The 16058-nt window shown below is 40.5% G+C and overlaps 2 protein-coding genes across 2 annotated transcripts; both read right to left on the bottom strand.

Moving 5' to 3' along the window:
* Positions 1 to 332: 332 nt before the first annotated feature.
* LOC128141221 (olfactory receptor 6Y1-like) lies at positions 333 to 1268 on the bottom strand. The gene has a single exon (XM_052785828.1). The coding sequence runs from the start codon at positions 1266 to 1268 to the stop codon at positions 333 to 335; it is 936 nt and encodes a 311-aa protein (XP_052641788.1).
* Positions 1269 to 6759: 5491 nt separating this feature from the next.
* On the bottom strand, positions 6760 to 7728 carry LOC128141183 (olfactory receptor 6B1-like). The gene has a single exon (XM_052785793.1). The coding sequence runs from the start codon at positions 7726 to 7728 to the stop codon at positions 6760 to 6762; it is 969 nt and encodes a 322-aa protein (XP_052641753.1).
* Between the last annotated feature and the right edge of the window lie 8330 nt (positions 7729 to 16058).

The following is a 16058-nucleotide window of genomic DNA, read 5'->3' as shown; positions in this document are numbered from 1 at the left end:
AACTGGGGTTCAGTTTCTAGCATTGCCAAACCTTGTCTTTAAAACTGGAGCAGTCATTCAGCTGAAGACTTTTAAGAAAGGTAGGCAGCATAAAATCATAGGGGGAAAACAAACAAGCAAAAAAACCCTCCTAACCCAGAACTATACTATATACATAGATCAAACTTAGATTTATCAAGGTCTAGTCCAATAAATATGGTTACTGGGTGCATTAATAGGAGAGTTTCACTTTGGCATGGATTAAGGTCAGGACTTGCTGACTTTAGTTCATCAGCACTTCCAGTTGATCTTCATGAGCAAAACCCCTTCTCCAGAAGTCTTTAGTTGATTTCTTAGGTGTGTCTTGTGCAAGTAAAGGTCTTCCTCAGGGCAAACCTGACTTCTTTGTTTCTAAGACAATATATGAGAGGATTCAGAAGCGGCACAACTACCGTGTACAAGACTGACACGAACTTGTTAGCACTGTAGGTATACATGACCTTAGGATGGGCATAAGTGAAAAGAGTGGTGGAGTAGAACAATATCACTACAGTCAAGTGGGAGCTGCATGTGGAAAAGGCCTTCTGCCTCCCCTGAGAAGAAGGGATCTTCAACACGGTGAACATGATGCAAATATAGGAGGTGACTACAGTACACAGAGGCACCATGATGACCATCAGAGCCAAAATGAAGTCCACTAGCTCAGCCAAGGAGAAGTCACTGCAGGAGATATTCAGTAGGGGTGAAATATCACAGAAATAGTGATTGATTTTGTCTACATCACAGAATGAGAGCTGGGCTATAAAGCTCAGCTTGATGGAAGAAGTGGTCAAACCACACATCCAACAGCCAGCTGTCAGCTGAGCACAGAACTGATGATTCATGATGAGTGAATATCGGAGAGGTTTGCATATGGCCAAGAAGCGGTCATAGGCCATAACAGCTAACAGAATATACTCTGTACAAACAAAAGTCACAAAGAAATACAACTGTGTCATGCACCCCTGGAATGAGATATGTTTGTCTCGAGAGAGGAAATCTATGAGCATCTTTGGCTCAATGACAGAAACATACAAGATCTCTAAGAAAGACAGATTTCCCAGGAAGAAATACATGGGTTTTTGCAGACTGTCATTAGTTTGGATGATGAGAATGACAAGGAAGTTTTCCAACACAGTTAATAAATAAGCCAGAAGTAAAGCAGAGAAGAGGAGCACCTGCAGTTCAGCAGTGGTGGGAAAACCCAGGAGAATGAAATACGTGACACGGGTTTCATTCCTCCCACCCATTCTGTAGGGAAAAGATGAGCCTTATCCACCTGTAATAAATTAATACAATGAAATCTAACCAGCCAGGCTTAAATTCATAGCAATATGTTACACCACCACTTAAGACACTGTAAAAGGTCAGACGCTTTGTTGCTGGGTTTCTAGAAATCAATTGTGTGAAATTCATCTACTCAATTCAGAATTTTTCATCGTAAAAATGTAAGCATGCTTTTTACTTTTTTACTTCATGGAAATAAATAGGCACTTACAGTCCTATCTCATCTAAGACCAGGTCTAAAATAAGCCAGATGAATCATGCTGTCATATTGTCCATCCAGTATAAAGAAATGTTAGCTTATGAGTTTATAGACAGACATTTACCTTGCCAATGTTTTAGTTTCTACATCTATACATTTCTAAAGTTATATCATGTATGTCCCATTAGCCGTGAGGGAAATGCGAAGTACCACGAGGATATACATAATTTGATATAAAAAACCTCCAAACACATCTGAAGGGCCCCATTAGGGGTTTCTATAGCTAGCTCTGAAGACACTTATATCTACATAAATCTTATTGAGATACAAAGGTACACATAGCATCCCAGATTCAGCATAAGTGCAAGCTAATTATAGTTCTGGGTCTGGTTTGTTTGTAGCTAACTCATATTGTTCCTTCAAAAATAAGAATGCCTCAACCTGCACTATTAAAACCAAAACTGTTCTCAACCTTCCGTAGTGGTAATTCAGAGTGGAGTCCACCGCCTTAGTTGATCCTTGAGGATATGATCAATAGAGAACAGATGAAGTGTAGACTGTTGTGTCAGTTGCATGATTTATACCAACACAGATAAATCGACCACTTTATTTACCTTCATTGTCTCATGAGATTTGACCTAGAAATTATACATAGCCTCCCAGTGGATGCAATCACAGAAAGAGGAGGGATGCTGTTGGTTCCTCTGTGATTCCATACAGAGTAGAAGTAAGAAACTCTGAAAATGTCTAAGATTTTGTCTGAGACACTGATAAATGAAATAACACCAGCTAATGTCTACTGATTTTTATAGGGCAAAGGCAAAAAAAACACCAAAAAAACCAAAACCAAAAATCCCTGAAGCAGAGGATATGGCAGTCATTTATCAAAGGCTAAACTAGAAAAAGGTTTTAGTGCCCTAAATCTAAATCCAGAGCCTTAACTGGTAATCAGTTTTGAAGTAGTTTCTCCTACACTGGAGTCACTTCTACAACCTTCAGGTCTATGAATAGCCATGCTACGTATTTTCTGAATAGTACAGTACAGTACAAATATTATGTTAAAATGATTCCTCCAATAGTGTGAAACAGCTCTATTAGACTGAATCAGTTTCTTGAGTTGTCTGATCTATGTCCATTGATGACAGTGACATATGGAAACTCCGTTTAGTACCTGCATGCCTGATTTAAGTAGTCACAGTCATGTACAATAATTATCAACTAAAGCCTCACCTTCAAAATGGAGTTTTATACATATATTTACATTTAGGTTTGTGTTAGATATAGGATTCATTTGTCCCAATTTAAACACCTATTATGTAAATATTTAAGACTGAGTTCAGTTGCCTAAACCCAGCAGTCTAGTGCCATTTGGGATGTTCTCAATTCTTACTGGCTTCCACTTAAAGGACTCCCAAAAAATAGAGACAAAGGAGTCCAGAAAGCAGTTTCAGTAGGCAGTTTATTTATTTGCTCAGCTGGATAGCTATTTGTGCTCTCTTCATTGTACTGAGTTGGATTGTGCTCATACAACCACAACCAAAACCCTCAGTGCACATGTAAACATGCACATTGCATGTATCTGCATCTACACTGTAGATCCCTCAAATTTGATCAGATTTATCCTGCTCCTATCATCTAAGGGACAGTGAAAGGTCTGGATCAGGTAAGTATATGTTGCTCTCTAGTGGCATTCTGGATGTCCTATTGTATCCAAATCATCTCTAATGGGCCAGCAAATACTCTGCAACACCTACAGAAGACCGATGCCTTTTTGGAGCAGCAACTGGAAACCAAAAAGGATGCTATAAAACATGTAGCATATCTGCAGGACTGGAGCAAAGGAAACCTCATGTGGAAATACAGAATTTTCAGAACGGAAAATACAAAGTTCTGTACCTAAGCCAAAATAACCACATACCTCAGTTAGCCTGAGAATCCATTGTGGCAGCCTTGATAAAAAAGACCTGAGAGTTATGATGGGTGCCAAACCGAGTAACAAGCAGCAGTCACTCTTATTGTAAATAAGGCAAACTGTATTCTGGGCTACCATACAAGTAGTATGGCTAGCAGATTGAAGGATGTAAACATCACCCACTATGCAGTGCTCACATAGTCACACCTGGAATATTGCATTCCGTTTTGAGCACCCTGGCTCACTCAGGTTGGGTTGAGAGAAACTAGAGAGTCCAGCTGAGGCCTACCAATATGGCCAACAGTGGTCTACAGTACAGATACTAAGAATAGGGCTGGGTTTGTTTTGTCTGGTGAGGAGAAGACTAAGAGGTGATCTAATAGCAGCCTGCAACATCTCGAAGGGGAGTTACAAGGACGACAAGGTGAAATTCTCAGTTGTGACAGGAAGACTAACATAGGGCAAAAGCCACAAACTGTAGCTTAGCAGGGCCCTTCAGGAGAAACTTTTTTAAGCAGAGGGAAATGCAGTGTTTGGCAAGATCATACCCAGAGAGTGGCAGAATGTCTATACTATACTACAGGTTTCTGGTTCTGTTATCTCAAATTGTTCTAGAACATTAACATGGGCAAAAGAGTTGAAGCCAGAATCCTCACAAACATGCAGTATAAATTAATTGATCTACAAATTACCAGTTGTGCTCTCTGCAGTCTCTGAGATAGTCATAGGATTGACGTCATCTGCTTTTATCTGTCTGCAATACAGACAACTTCGTAAAAGCAGCTTGCCCTGTTTTATCTTTACAGTCAGTGCAGGCAACTCAGCACGTCTGGAGAATAAACTGTTTTTAAAGCAGATGCCTGCCTCATGATGAGAGGAATTTCCCTCTGTAAGTGCCTATTTATGACCTGGACTATAAAGGGAACAGAAGGCAGCTGGTTTTGAGTCAGCTTATTAAATATTTGCCTTCTACAATGGGCTGAATACAGAGAAAATCTTAAAGCCTCATGTAAGCAAGCCAAAAGGAAACCGTCTGTCTCCTGCTAAATGCATCTAGGATTCACAAAATAAGAGAAGAGACATACATACAGCAAATCTAGTAAACCAATAATCACACTACATCACAAGGAAGAACAGGAGACAATAACCATCTTTCATTTGTGGTGGGTTGACCTTGACTGGATGCCAGATGCCCATCAAAGCCACTCTATCACTCCCCCCCTTCAGCTGGACAGGGGAGAGAAAATGCAGTGAAAGGCTCATGGGTCGAGATAAGGACAGGAGAGATCACTCAGCCAATTACCGTCACGGGCAAAACAGATTTGACTTGGGGAAAATTAATTTAATTTATTTCCAATCAAATCAGAGTAGGGTAATGAGAAATAAAACCAAATCTTAAAACACCTTCCCCCCACCCCTCCCTTCTTCCCGGGCACAACTTCATTTGCAATTTTCTCTGCCTCCTCCCCCCCAGCAGCACAGGGGGATGGGGAATGGGATTTATGGTCAGTTCATCACACTTTATCTCTGCCGCTTCATCCTCTTCAGGGGCAGGACTCATCACACTCTTCCCCTGCTCCAGCGTGGGGTCCCTCCCAAGGGAGACAGTTCTCCATGAACTTCTCCAGCATGAGTCCTTCCCACAGGCTGCAGTTCTTCACAAACTGCTCCAGCATGGGTCCCTTCGATGGGCTGCAGTCCTTCAGGCACAGACTGCTCCAGTGTGGGCCCTCCACGGGGTCACAAGTCCTGCCAGAAAACCTGCTCCAGCGTAGGCTCCTCTCTCCACAGATCCACAGGTCCTGCCAGGAACCTGCTCCAGCACGGGCTTCCCACGGGGTCACAGCCTCCTTCGGGCATCCATCTGCTCCAGCGTGGGGTCCTCCCCGGGCTGCAGGTGGATATCTGCTCCACCGTGGACCTCCATGGGCTGCAGGGTGGCAGCCTGCTGTCTCACCATGGTCTTCCCCACAGGCTGCAGGGGAATCTCTGCTCTGGCACCTGGAGCACCTCCTCCTCCTCCTTCTGCACTGACCTTGGTGTCTGCAGAGTTGTTTCTCTTACATGTTCTCACTCCTCTCTCTGGCTGCAGTTTCTGTTGCACAGCCACATTTTTCCCCCTTCTTAAATATGTTCTCCCAGAGGCACTACCACTCTCACTGATGGGCTCAGCCTTGGCCAGTGGTGAGTCCATCTTGGAGCCAGCTGCATTGGCTCTGTTGGACATAGGGGAAGTTTCTAGCAGCTTCTCACAGAAGCCACCCCTGTAGCTTCCCCGCTACCAAAACCTTGCCATGCAAACCCAGTACAACATGACAAAATTCCAGTGGGAGGACAGTATTTCTTCTTCCTACATATCTCTTCATAAGTGAGAGAAGACTCCGTCTCTTGTCTTTATTCTGACTCATGTTTAAACATACAGATACTGACTATGTGTGCAAATCAGTTGGGTGTGTTGCAAACCTCTCTGCTGTAGCCGATTTGTTTGGTTATTCTCATTCTGAACTTCTCCCTCTTTTGCGTGTGTTAAATCTCAAGATTCTTTTCTAGATGGGCTTTTGTTACCTGAGCATTGGGTGTCCACTGCCATTTTATGTTCCCAGGGCTATCTCAGACATTATATGGTGCCAGCAAAGTGAAAAGTTTATTAAAGGGGCGTGTTCCCTACTTAAGTGACTGCTGTTAGCCAGGTGAGATATTCCAAGAATTTAAAACAGCAATAACTGTCTATGTTGAGATAAACTCATCTGCTCCCTGTATGTCAGAACTACCTCTCATCTGTGTTTGAGCTACCTATCTCAATTCTTGTAATAGACAAAAGGCATGTACACAGTAGATCTAGACAGTAAATCAGATTCTGAGTATTAATAATAGACACTATTATGGTGTGATGGTGTGGCAGGTCAAAGACCTACTGGGATAGTGATGAAAGATATGTGCCTGAGTAATAATGTTGTTTCTTATGTCATCATAACCAGAACCTCTTTTAAATGAGAATAGTCAGTCAGTCCTGGAATAAAGATCACATGCTATTAACAGAACATTTCAATTGTGTTCTCAAACCCATTGAGGTATGATATCCTAGACATGCCTTTTCATTACCTGAAGTGCCTGTGAGTCAAATCAATGACTTCATCGTCCATAAGCCTTCATCAGAGAAGAAAGGTCATTTGAAGGTAATAGGTAGAAAGTGATTTCTTCCTGAGGATAAGTGGTCATACGTATGTCTCAGTTTCTTGAGTTACCAGCATTATGATGATTGCAGTTCTGCCTAAGTGCAACCTAAATCTTAAAACCCTTCCTTCTAACTCTCACACTTACACTCTGTCTATAAGGAACTATCTTAAAGGTTGACAGCAATGGATTGAGAGACCTTGGGGGCAGTCTGTCTAACACTGAAGATTTTTTTCAAAGCCCCTTTAACCTCCTGGTTCCTCAGACAGTAAATGAAGGGATTGAGCATGGGAGTTACAATAGTGTACACGATTGCCACCAGCTTGTTTAAGTCAAAAGGGTGGATTCTCTTGGGCCGGGCATACATGAACAGAGTGGCTGAAAAGAAGATAATGACTACAGTAAGGTGAGAAACACAGGTGGAGAAGGTTTTCTTCCTGCCCTGGGCTGTGGGGATATGCAGGATGGTGCTGATAATGCATATATAGGACATAATCGTGACAGAGAGTGGAACCAGCAAGATAAGCAAGGCCAGGATGAAATCCACAATTTCAGCCATTGTCATGTCAGCACATGATATGTTCAGCAAGGGGCTGATGTCACAGAAGAAGTGGTTGATGACATTGGAGCCACAAAAAGACAGCTGTGAGATGAAAATTACTTTGAGCATGGAGGCCAAGAAGCCAATGAGCCAGGAGCATGTGGCTAGTTGCACGCAGAGCCGGTGGTTCATGATGACTGGGTAGCGCAGGGGATTGCAGATGGCCACATAACGATCATAAGCCATGACTGCAAGGAGGACACACTCAGTACAAATAAGGGAACTGAAGAAGTAAAGCTGGGTCATACAGCCTCTGAAAGATATATTCTTGCTTTTAACAAGAAAATTCACTAGCAGTTTCGGGACAGTGACTGAGATGTACCAAGCCTCCAGGAAGGAGAGGTTGCTGAGAAAGAAATACATGGGCTTGTGAAGCTGATGGTTCATCTTTATCAAGGTAATTATGAGTATATTTTCCAAGATGGTCAGCATGTAGGCCACCAGGAATATCACAAAGAGCAACATCTGAAGTTCCATGATAGTTGGAAATCCCAAGAGGATAAATTCCTGGAATTTTGTGCTGTTTTTCTGCTTCATGGCAAAGGGCATAGCATCAAGCTTCAGAGAAAACATAAAGACAATAAAAGAGAAAAAATATATGGAATATTTTTAAAATCAAAGAAATAGTGAGAAGAACTGCAGTGGAAGAAAAGATGGCAAGTTGAAAAGAAGAAAGGAAGAATGATAACGATAAAAAAGGAAAAACATGAGGAGAGGGAGAAAAGGAAGAACATTATTACATTCAGATCATATACCATTTCGAAGATACAAGAACAAATTCAATATGATATTTTGATATCTGGTTCATAATTAGTGGTCTAGATTATTACTGAAATCCATAGGTGTTGAGTGCCCATATAAAAGCTGGATGCCCAGTTCTCTTTAACTTGCAGGGGTTACTGGACATCCAGGATGCATCTGCATGACTTAGGCAATTGGGCTTAGTTCTGCAAATCCAAGCCATTCCTGCACTGCCTGTGGAGTAGAGCCTGGTCCCTGCTGCATTTTCCCACCACAGAAAGCCTCAAGATATTCACTAAATGAAACAGGTATTTCCAGAGAGCAATATGTGTTATTCTAAATATCACAGGGAAGATGAATTATATTTTAGAGGAATGTATTTCTCTGTCTGTGTATCTTTCAATCCCATCCCATTTTCCATTTCTCTCTCTATCCACCTTTTTAAAAAATTTGACGAGGTAATTTTCATATATAATTCTCAATTTCTACAGGTCAAAATTGAAAAGAAAAAAAAACCTTCTCAAACTGGAAAATGCACATTTCTCTCCTTTAACTTTACCATCCTCTAAGAAAAGAAATGCTTTTTCATCTTGCTTTCAAGTTCTACTAGTGTAATATTTTATTTCCTGTTAAAAGCAAAGAAACAAATCACCTCTTCCCCCCTCCCCAGAATTATTAGAGAAAAGCATATAATCAGCTAGGTTTTCAGTGGTGGAAGAAGATTCATCTTCACAAAACAATTCATTGACACTGAAACACCAGTCCAGATATTGTTCATTTAAAACCTTTTATAGCTTCAGAAGCAGTAATATAAACCGTGACTGAAGACTTGTAATGTGCAAACTCATAGAACTTTGTAACCATATTACTGTTAGCTTTTACTACCATGAGAAATTCCACAGGTCTAAGGAGGAGTTGCAAAATTTTGTCTTTTTTTCTTAGCGCAAAATACATTATTAACCAATTTGTCTCCATAGCACATGTATTCAGTACTTCCTGACCTGGCCAGTATTAGCTCTACCTATAAAACAGGGGATATCTGAGTGTTTCAAATTTCAAATTGTTCATGTTACACATCAGTTGAATCTCTAAATAAGCAATTAAAAGAGAGTGATAGTAATTCTCCTAAGTCAAATACAATGCTTACATTTCTGTCACTTGAACTGGGGTAAATACCTGAGCTATCTTAACATCAGAAGACTATACTGAGAAGCTGGAATTCATCTGCTGAAATTTAGATAGGTATCAGTTTAGTTATCATCTAATATACAATATACTCAGCTTGTCTTCTTTCTAGGAAATATAGATATACAGGCATTTCCAGGTAATACTGTTCTCACTGAGAGGAAAAGGTCTGAAATAGTTCAGATGGATCATTCAATAGCCATGTCTATTTCTGCCTTCCTTGACTCTATAAGTACGTGTCAGCAAGCAGCTCAGAAGCCTAGATGAGTTGCTCAGTGTACTTAACACATGTGCTATAGCATTGAAATGCTGGTGGATTAATTCCTCCTTGGAAGGAGGTGATTACCCTACAAAAATTCCTGAAGAATAATAGCAGTGAAAAACTTTCTTCTCCTCTTACCTTCACACCACTTCAGCAGTGCTTGTGGTCCCATTCATGGACTGGTTAGGGAAGACAACACTTCTCCATAATTTAATTGAAAAACATAACCCAAGTGGTGGGAGTTCTGCAAAACATACTGACGTGATTGCTTTTTACCTGTTCATAAAAAAGCAGTTCAGTATAAGATTGCATAATTACTCATGGGACTGCAGTGTTTACTTTGCCTTTGTATAACTGAGGTACCCAAGGAGGAAACTCATGAAGACTAATTCTAGCTTTCCAAGGCGCTCTCTGCAGCACTGTGACAGATGCACTTGACCCCCCTTAAGCAAACCAACAGCAGTTTGGTACAGGCTCCAAAGGAGGTAAAGACCTGAGCTGTAGCCAGGCCAAGAACCCCTCTAGGAAACCCACAAAGGAGCAGAGTGACACAGTGAAAGCTGTGGGTACAAGGAGTCTCATGCATACCTCTCCCATTGTATGCAATTTGACTATGGGCCAACCATTTTATCCCATAAATATGACAGCTTAAGTGAGCCTTCTTTGAGCTCTCCCTGCTATGCAGTGTGGCTGCATGGCAGTGATCTCCAGGAACGAGATCTTTTGCCAATGACAGATTGTTGGATGAGCCCAGTTTGAATTCTCCTTGGATGGCAAGTGGACTGCACACCAGGCAACTCTCCCCTTGGCAGGGATGCCTCTCAATATTAAGCAATATTAGCCATTTAGCTTAAATAAGTAAGTTTTAAATAGAACTAATCATTTAGAGTTATAATGTTATGACATTTAGTATGCTGCTTGCTTAGCTTTATTTACTCAGCATGAGTAGCTAGATTTGCTGAAGCATTAGGCTGCAAGCTGTAAACTTTCACTAAGATTTACTGAACGTGTACCTACTTAGTCAAAACAGGGGCCTCCAGAGCCAGTGTAAATCAGGAGATAAGGAGCCTTCAAGGCTACGACCATCAACAGCAGCTGCAACTTGACAAGATAATGAATGGCCTGTCTGGAGACAGTGAAGGAATCCAATAAGGAGTCAAAACATGTCAGGCCAGAATCACTGCTGGACCAAAGGGAGCGTGGAAGACGCACGAAGAGAGCGTGAAGAATGCGTGAGAGATGGGTGAATAATTTGTAAGGGTATAATTGCCCAGGGATGTCTTTGTTTGGTCCTTCCTTCCGACCTTCCTCTCCTTCTCCTCCTCCTTCTCCTTGCCCCCTTCCTTCTGTCGGTCCCTCCTGGGAAGCGCCCCATTGGAGCTGACCCTGCTGCTGTACCACTCTATTAAATTATTTATTTTTATAAGACTCGATGCCTGAGAGTCTGTTTTGAGAAACCAAGGGCCTGAACTTTGGAGTGAACTAACACCAGACTCCTGGATGGATCGGTAAGTGATTAATAGCATGCTAAACTTTGAAATCCTAACTAAGTGATATAAAGGATTGATTGTGTACATGTAATTCCCTTAGCCATAAACTGTTGACCAAGTCTGGGACTAAGATTGGATCAGCCGCATGTAGTCTCCTCTCTGAGAAGGTGTTTAGAAAGCAAGGGGGTCCATTCTGAACCTCGTGACTCAATGGGAGGGTCTCCCTTACTGGTTTGCGTCTTTGATCTCTGTACAAATAATTCTAAATCTATTCTAACTCCATTTTCCTTTGTATGTTTCTCCCATGTAGTAAGTAATAGAGTGAACCTTGCCACTGAACTATGTTAAGTTGCACTTTTACAGATTCTTTAAAGATCCTAAATCACTCAACTGCAACAAGCACTTGCAGTTCATGAAACAAAACAATAACCTAACTTAGCTGCTCTGAAACATTTTCTGGAGATGACTATTCATTCCTCAGTTACTTACTAGTGATTCTTCCTATGAACAAGCTTCTGACAGAGGTTCCTCAGGAAGGTACCCAAAACTATATAATATGAATCTGTACCTGAGTAATTATCTGTTACTATGCCTACATGATCAACTAACTGTGTTTTCAGCATATCACCCTGCAAATGGAACTAATTCCTCTATACATTCATGTTTCGTGGCCATTTCAGAAACATGTATGAGTCTGGCACGTCTCACTCAAGACCTTTGGCAAGTGTCGCGAAATGGAGTGGTTTAGACCACTTAAAGAATCACCTTCAAGGGTATTAGCAAAAATTATTTAAAAGGAATTTATATAAAAGCACGACTTCACAGAATTCAATGGCAAAGTTCACTCTATTACTTAATACATGGATGAAATGTACAAAGAAATATCGTTAGAATCAAACTGGAATGATTTATAGAGACCAAAAGCATAAAAGAGTAAGGGAGAAACATAAAAAAGAAAATTGAGTTAAAATTTATTTTTCATGATTTGTACAAAGATCAGGGGTACCAAAAGGTAGGGGAGACCCTCCTGTTGAGTCATGAGGTTCAGAGAAGACCCCCTCGCTTTCTAAACTCCTATCGGAGCCTAGGTGTGGCTGGATCAACTCCTAGTCCCAGACTTGGTCAACGGTTTATATCTAAAGGGCTTATGAGTATAATAGCAGCCTGAGATTCATTCATAGTTGAATAAAGTTCACAACAGTAACTTATATAGAGATTTGGAAAGCAATATTTGTATTATATAGTTGCTAAAGAATATTCAAGTTAGTACACACACACATGCACAAAGACACTAAGAGATACACATAAGCAAGTAAAATGTTAAAAAAAACTTGTTAAAAATTCCTCTCAAGTTCAGTGAAAATATCGTCAAATGCTTCAGCATCTTTCTCAACGGGCAAAGGGTTGAGCCTCAAGGAGTGGAGAGTATCGCCCAAGTCTTTGTCAGCTTTTGGTGACAGACCTGCGATCTTCGCAAAATGAAGAGTTTGAGAGCACCGAGAGGTATCCCACTCAGAGGGAGATGCGGGTTGCAGCCCGCTGTGGTCCAGGAGAGCTCAAAGGGTCTCACTTTGTACTGCTGCTTATAGGTTTGGGAGATGATTGGCTTTAGTCATCAGCAAATTACTGGGATTCCAGTAGCACTGGTACTGTTTCAGATAAGGAAGGCTCCAAGGCTGTCAGAGAATGGCTTAAGATCCAGATACAGGATGCTCCAAGGCTGTCAGGAGAGGACTGAGATATGTCCCAAGGTTGTCAGGAAATGACTATCCCTACTCCCATCCCCAGCCTCCGCCAGGCAACAGGAGTCCTTGGTATGGTCAGTGCAGCTCCCTGTCTTAGCCATAAAAGAGTTCCTGGTATGGTCAAGGGACGCTTAACCGCCCAACTCGTTACACTTATGCTAAGGCCTAGCAAGACTTCCTGAGTTCGTAGATCAGCCCAGAAAGGGGGAAGAAATGCACCACCACAGCAAGACTTAACCTTTATGGAGAGAAGGAAGGCTAGACCAGATCAAAATGTAACTCCATGGCTAGCTTCCTCTAATTACTGTTTGCTATAGATAGTACGGGCAAGATTTCTCTGGCCTGCAAATTCCTCAAGCATTGTATCATCAGTCTTTATTCCTTCATACCACTTCACAGGATATACACCACCTAACATCATGCTGAAAAACATAACTAAGAAATGTTCATTACGAGTCTGTCATTATTTGCATTTTTCAAATTGAACACCAAGAAAAATAAATTCCTCAGAATCACAAGGAGTCCATGTAGCCTGGGGTGCCATGCAATGTGAATGTAGCCCGTCATCAGGCTAAAGCCATGCAGGATGGATGTCAAAGATGGATCCCAGGAGACGACAGACTTAGAGCAATCTGGATAAAATATAATAATCAATGGAGAGAGCTGGAGGCATCCAGTAGTTAATACTGTACCTATACTAGAATTAGTAGGCATCTCAGAACTCTTTCTCAAAACTAAAATCTAAATTACTTAAAATTCCATAGGCATTTATCAGATATATTCTTCAGATCTGAGATGAAGATCTATTTTGCTTACTGAGAGAATGAGTTTCATACTGTTTACAGAAAATATGGGGTTTGGTGGGTTTTGTGTGTGTGTATGACTGCAGATATCACCAGAATTAATCTAGACCATTACCTTATATTAGTTACCCAGTTTTATGATGCCTACATTAGGTGATATGACTCTTATCCTTAGCAGAAGTTTATGATATAACTCTTATCCTTAGCAGAAGTTTAATAACTCTTAGGTTGTTACTGCTCCACCTCTGTTGATTGCAAGGAAATTTAAGTCTTATCAAAGACCAGATTCAACAATTAAAATATGCAACCGAGGTAGGTCAAAGTCACCTGAGAGCTGCACTCACTCTTGTCTCTAAGCTCTGTTGTTCACTCTGTCATAATGGAAGATAACACCAAATTTAACTTTTGTGGGTAGACACTAGCTCACCTGCAAACATACACATCTGAGGTAGTCAGCAAGACTTTTTCATAAAGTGTCTTTTGCCTCCTCGTTCCTCGTGGTTAATGAATGGATTTAGCATTGGAGTAACTATAGTATAAATTATGGAAACCTGTTTGTTGAGATCCAAGGAGTGTATACTCCTGGGTCAGGATACATGAAAAGGGTTGTTATGAAGATGATGACCACAGTCAGGTGAGAAACACAGGTGGAGAAGGCTTTCTGCCTATACTTAGGAGTTTAGACAGCTACACAGATCACCCTACCATGTATACCTGCATTTACTCAGCTGAATAGATCTCTAAAGTCTACTGACTGCACTGACTAGTTTGTCATTTCAACTGTGTACTGTTGAGCTTCCAATGCCATATAATGGCCTAAGATACATGAAATGTTGAAATAAAGCTAACAGATATGACACAAGAATTACAGCAGAACTGTTCCCATCTGGAGTAACAGCTGAAACTCATGAGGAAGACCATTGAACAGTTTGAATGACACTTTGGCTTCAGCTTTTTCACCTGAATCAAAAACTAGAGCTAAGTGTTATGACCCTAATGGAAATGTAGGTACTTAGGAGGGGATTCAGTTATCTAAACAGAGGTGTTCAGTTTCAGATTTTGTGGTATTTTATGTACTCTTCAGTAGGGTTTCCAGAAGTTATTTATTTCCAGTAAGTTCTGTGTCAAATCTGTTAACCCATGAAGGTATGTTTATTACTTCAGTGAGCTCAGATTATACTAACTACCAATGCTGAGGTAGTTGAATTCTTAAGTAGATATTTAGAGATTAGGTGTAATAGCTAAACCCACCCCTAGAGCTAAATGAAATTATTCCATTTCATTACAGAGATTCTAAAATAAATTCTTTGATTTATCTTCCTCATGTAAATGTCTGCTAAAATAAATATGGTTGTCAGGCAATTTTTCAATTCCATATAACCTCCCAAAATATGGGGACTGTACTGCAGGACACATCAGTGTCTTTTTACCAAACAGCAAGAAGGCTAAATGTTATAGATGTCCTGGGGCATGGCAGAACGGAATTTGGGGATCGAAGACCTGCTGAGGTACTGTTGCAAAATTTTGTAGCACAGAGTACAAAACCTGATCTGGTCTCCTCCATACTGCCAAGTGGAAGGAATCCCTGGAGTGAGCTATTTGTAAAACCAATTTGGAGTTGGTCTTTTATGAGTCAAATGTCTGTCTTAAGCCAAAAGCATAAGATTTAAAATTTTATTCATATAGTGAGATTAAGTGGAAGATTAGCACCTAGGAGAGTTGGAATTATAGAAGCTATTTGGCTGTTAGGACATACAGTTTGATTTAATTTGTGAATATATTAGAATCTAGTGATATTTGACATGCATTAGGGTGTGTTGGTTGACCTCTAAATCCTGGCCAAAGCCTTATGTGCACACTTAGACATCTAAGGGCATCTCATGAAGAAGGCATCTTTAGAATAATGTAAGTGTATGGAGAATGAAAAGTAGTGTTGCCAGGAGAAAAAGGGTTAGTTCTTATGTCCTTTCTGTTGGGCTAGTGAAGCTCTGGTACTGCGTGTGGGACTCCTCAACCCTATTTTAACAACTTAGTGTAGGCACCTTCCATGAGATTTGTGGCATTTAATTTAAGCTGTGGTAAATACTGACAGGTAAGGCAGGTAACTTGATTTCCAGTATAGCCAATGGAGATCTAAGCAGTACAAGAAAAAAACCTAGCCTGTGTAATCTTAGCATGCTATAGAATACAAACCATAATTGAAAAGTACGTCAATGAAAAGGATGTCAAAAACAGAAAATAAAAATAATGTTTACACACTCTAATAGGCTTTAAAAATTCCAAAACTACTTTATAGTACCCTAGAATATCGACTGAAAATAATTTAATAAAAAAGGATGATTAATTAGAGTATTTCAGGTACCTACCTTCAAATAATGGATCACTCCCAGGTCACATATAAAGATTACATCCATGTTTAGTTTTGAGAACCGTTAACATCACATAAAGTTTCTCAGAGTAAAAATTATGCTGAATGTTTTTTATATTCTACTACACTGAAAATGGAATACAAGTGACAATTTTTACCACATAACTATCTTCACTATCTTCAGAAGAACTGCTATTGCATACAATACAGAGAGGGGGCAAGGGGAAGGTTATATTTAACTCACACTAGAATACTTCTTAAATTTAAGGGGAA

Source organism: Harpia harpyja, chromosome 4 (genome assembly GCF_026419915.1).
Source record: "Harpia harpyja isolate bHarHar1 chromosome 4, bHarHar1 primary haplotype, whole genome shotgun sequence".
NCBI lineage: Eukaryota > Metazoa > Chordata > Aves > Accipitriformes > Accipitridae > Harpia > Harpia harpyja.
This window is presented reverse-complemented; position numbering and strand designations above follow the sequence as displayed.

What these genes read in the sequence shown, in the direction of transcription:
- LOC128141221 (XM_052785828.1), bottom strand. Translation starts at nt 1,268, where the DNA reads ATGGGTGGGAGGAATGAAACCCGTGTCACGTATTTCATTCTCCTGGGT.
- LOC128141183 (XM_052785793.1), bottom strand. Translation starts at nt 7,728, where the DNA reads ATGAAGCAGAAAAACAGCACAAAATTCCAGGAATTTATCCTCTTGGGA.